Source organism: Athene cunicularia (genome assembly GCF_003259725.1).
Source record: "Athene cunicularia isolate RWA chromosome 18 unlocalized genomic scaffold, athCun1 chr18_part1, whole genome shotgun sequence".
Taxonomy (NCBI): domain Eukaryota; kingdom Metazoa; phylum Chordata; class Aves; order Strigiformes; family Strigidae; genus Athene; species Athene cunicularia.
In genome coordinates this window covers 12486467-12490498 of record NW_020799123.1, presented here as the reverse complement: position 1 = coordinate 12490498, position 4032 = coordinate 12486467, and the positions used below count along the sequence as shown (strand labels likewise).

At 64.3% G+C, this 4032-nt stretch overlaps 1 protein-coding gene across 1 annotated transcript in view; it reads right to left on the bottom strand.

Annotated features, from left to right (window-relative positions):
- Positions 1-3355, bottom strand: part of FAAP100 (FA core complex associated protein 100) — a gene marked incomplete at its 5' end in the record, with an annotated part of 52090 nt that extends 48735 nt beyond the window's left edge. The window contains 3 exons of the mRNA XM_026861313.1: positions 971-1935; positions 2252-2370; positions 3242-3355. Of these exons, the coding sequence (XP_026717114.1) occupies positions 971-1935; positions 2252-2370; positions 3242-3355 (1198 nt within the window). The remainder of the gene's footprint in view (positions 1-970; positions 1936-2251; positions 2371-3241) is intronic.
- Positions 3356-4032: the final 677 nt, after the last annotated feature.

Sequence of the window (4032 nt, the reverse complement as noted above, 5' to 3'; positions counted from 1 at the left end):
GGGGGGATGGGGGAGCACAGGATGGCGCTGCCTGCCGCAGGACAGCGGGATGGCCTCCCTCTGCCGAGGGGTGCGACGCAGACAGGACACGGACCACGACAGCACGTCCGCCTCGCGCGCAGCTCCCCGAGAAGGGCAACGCCACCCCCCCGCCTCATGCCTGGCCTGGCCCCGCGGGCTCCTGACAGCCCCGGCGCCCCAGCCATGCTTCCCGGAGCTGGCCACCCCCAAGCCAAGGCCAGGAGCAGCTGGGGGGAGGCACCGAGTCGGGGGGGCTGCAGCGCCCTGGGGGTGCCATGCAGGGTGCCCGGCAGCGAGCCGCATGCAGCGAGCGGGGCTGGGGGCAGGCAGGGCTGCCTGCTTTGCTGGGTGCCCCAGGAGCGTCTTCTCACTCGCCTGCCTGTTCCAGCCCCGTGCAACGGGCTCAGCTACAGCTACAAAACGCTTTTCCACACCCCCCACTCCACCCCATCCTGACACTCTGCTCCCTTCCCGCGCTCCAGAGGGCGAGAGCCGGCTGCAGCGGGGACACACGTCATCAGCTGCGGGGCCGCGAGCGCAGCACGTGCAGGCTCCGAGTGGCCACGCAGAAGCCCCCGGTCCAGACCCAAAATTTCCCCTTTCTGGGGGCGAGTCTCGTCCCTGGTCACTCGGGGCTCCCTGCCGGCTGCCCTCCCCCCGGTGCGAGCATCCCGGGGGGGAATTGGCCGCCTCCTGCGCCGCCGCCGAGCAGAGAGGAACCGCGGGACAGGCGGGGAAGAGCCGGAGCTGCCAGCACGCCTCGCGTTCAGCCCGAGTCGGCATGCTCGACAGAAACGACTTACAAAAACGAGGGGAGTCAACAAGAACGGATGGAGGATGGAGCCCAATCTGGACCGTAAGGAGGGGTGGAGACGTACGGGCCGGAATAGGCAGCTATCCTGCCCCGCTCCACCCCAAGACCCAGCGCACGCCCCGCTGCCGGCAGTACCTTCTGACGCCCGAGAAGACAAGGAAAGAGCCACAACGCTACAGATACTTAAACTGGCCGGAGACAGGACGGGAGGCAGGACGCCAGCGCAGCTCTCCGCGTCCTCGGGGTCGGAGGAATCGCCGACCCAGTCCAGGTCGACGGCGGAGATGTCCGAGTGCGTGCTGTAATACATCCGGCTGCCGCTGCCGCAGGCGGCGCAGAGAATGGGCCCACGTAAGTAGTATTCCCTGAGCTCCGGCACCGTCGCCTCCTCCCTCTGATCCGCCTTGACGGCCACCATCTTCCCATAGTGGCCCACGGCCACCACGCAGTCACAGCCAGCGTCTCCAAAGAGCTGGTCATCCTCGGCATCGTCTGCCGCCCTCCGCTCCGTTCTCAAGGCCCCGATGAAGACGATAGGTTCTTCCAAATGATGGAGGATCTTCACGGGGGGGTCTTGGTTGGAAACGTCGTGGCAGCCGTCGACGGTCGTCGAAGAGCTGAGGGCCTTCAGCGGCACGGAGCAGAGCTGTCCGTCAGGGAAGCCGCAGAGGATCATCGGAGACTCCAGCATGGCAGCGTCGATCCCGAAGAGCAGGCTGAAGAGGGGCTCTTCCAGCACGAAGCCCCCCGAGCACCACAGCCCCTCCCCGGATCCCACGGTGCCTGGGGAGGACGCGCAGCACAGGACGGGCAGGAAGCGGGAGGGGGGAGCGTCCCCCTCGTCCCCGGGCGGGGGGCCGGGGCAGAAGCCCACCTCGCTGATCTGCCGGTACGGGGGACTCTCCTGCTCGGGGTGGGGGAGCTCGTGCAGTTTCATCCACCATTTGCCGTGAGCCTGGGACAAGGTGATGACGAAGTTGTTGAGCAGAGTGAACATGCACAGGCTGGAGTCTGGGAAGATGCAGGCGTCCGAGTCCACAGGGAAGATGCCGGAAGGGCAATTGCTTTCTTGGCCGTCGCCATCCGTCTGCTCCATTAACCTTCAAGCAGAGAGGGAAGAGCTCTCAGCCAAGCCGTGGGGCGAAGCCAGCGCTTCCCTTGGCCGCCTCTCACCCTGGCCCTCGGAAAGAAGCTCCCTGCAGCACAGCTTTTAGCATCTGCTGTGAGAGCAGCGACCCAGAGAGAGCCAGAGCTTCCGCCCGCCGAACGCTCCCGGGGCCTGCGGGAGGACGGGCAGGGAGAGGGCAGCGGTGGAAACCCCAACACGTTGCCCCGGCCCGTGAGAAGCTGCCCCAGAACTCCAGGGCGAACAGCATGGGGCTGGCTTCTGCACTCTGGGGGTGGCAACCGGCTCACCTGCTCTGCTGGTCCAGGGAGACGCAGTAAATGCCGCTGTGGGCACAGAGGATGTAGAGCTGCCGGGGCTGGGGCAGCAGCTCCACGTGCCACACCTGGTCGGGGCAGCGGTACACGGCCTGGGGGGAAAAGCAGAAAGAAAAGTCACCCAGAGGGACAGTGGGGACAGGGCTGCGGGGCGAGGGAGCCCCGGGGCCCACGCTGCCAGGGCGGGCAGAGCCCTGCTCACACCCGCAGGGTAAAGAAATAAACCCCTCGCTGGGCAACCCCAACTGCGAATTAAAGGGGTTATTTCCTGCAACCGCAGATTCTAAGGAATCTCCTGGAATAAATCTGGGCAGGACCCAGCCGGGCTTTCATAGGTGGGGGGCAGGTGCCCTCGGTGAAGAGCAGCAGGGGGTCGGGAGAGGGGCTGTTGGGGGGGGAGGCAGCCCGTCACTCACACTCCCCGAGGGGAAGGCAAACAGCGATCAGAAAGCCGGTACGTGCTCTACTTTCCTGAGAGGGAGCGCAGTGTAGGAGGCAAATCCTGATATTACAGCGATGGCTTTCTTAGAAATGATAATAAGAACAAATTAAAAAAAGAAGCCGTGTATAACTCAACACGACGACTGCTGTTAGTCACAGCAAAGACAATAGCGAAACCCTTTGTAGGTGAGAAATCAAAGGGACGTCACTTCGCTCAGGGAGGGAAAAAACCTTTTCTACTTTAATTAAATGTTTGTCTCGCAAGTTTAGGCGAGGGGCCAGACAGCAGCACCCCCCTGCTCCCAGAGGGGGCCTCGGAGCCGGTTAAGGTGGCCTGGAGCTGCTCGTCAAGTTTGTTTGTGGATGGGGGGGACCCTGACGGAAGGACCCCAGGAAGGAGTTTGGCCCCAGACTGGGAGACTGACGCCCCTGACACCATCACCCTGCCCCGGACCAGCGGCCCCAGAGCACCCTCCCAGCCCGGGGGACGCGGGTGAAGCCCCCCGCCACCAGGCCGCTCACCTTCAGCACCTTTCCCTCCTGGTCGTAGACGTAGACGAACTCGCTGCCGTTGGAGAGGTAGATCTCGTTCTCGTGGCACAGCACCCTGCGGGCAGCAGCCTTTGGCACCGGCCTCTGCCAGGTCCCCGTGGCTGACCCAGCCTCCTGGCCGCCGTCCCTCCTGCTGTTTCAGCGCCGACGTGTTGTCCTTGCAGAGTTTCCTTCCTGAAGAAGGCAGTGGACCAGAAGAACCGAGCCCTGGCCAGCCTGAACCAGGTGATGAACGTGAGCGCGGCTTTGCTGTCCAGCCAGGAAGGCCAGAAGCCCATTGCTTGCACTGTCACTGCCAACTGGAGCTGCCTCCTGCTCCAAGATACCATCACCATCTCCTGTCTGCTGGAGAACTGCAGCGAGTACAGCCTGGAGGAGGGCTGGACCCTCTGCGTCCAGCTCCTGGCCAGCCCCTGTGCCTTAGAGGAGGAATCTGTGGATTCGGCCACCACCTTCACCTTCCCCATCGACCAGCTCCTCCCTGGGAACAAGAGGGAGCTGACGCTGCCCCTCGGCTCTGCTGCGGACACCAAGCTGGACCTGCCTCTGACCATCTCCTGTGCCCTCTACTACAGTTTACGGGATATTTTGGGCAGCGGCTCCGACTCCTCCGAGGCCCTGGATGACCTCCTGCCCGACGACTCGCCCATCCTCTCCCCGGACAGAGAGGGGATCTGCCTGCCCCTCAGCGAATGCACCATTGACATGCTCCAGTGCCTCCGTTTTGAGAGCAGCCCCCCCGGGCCGGATGCTTCCCCGCC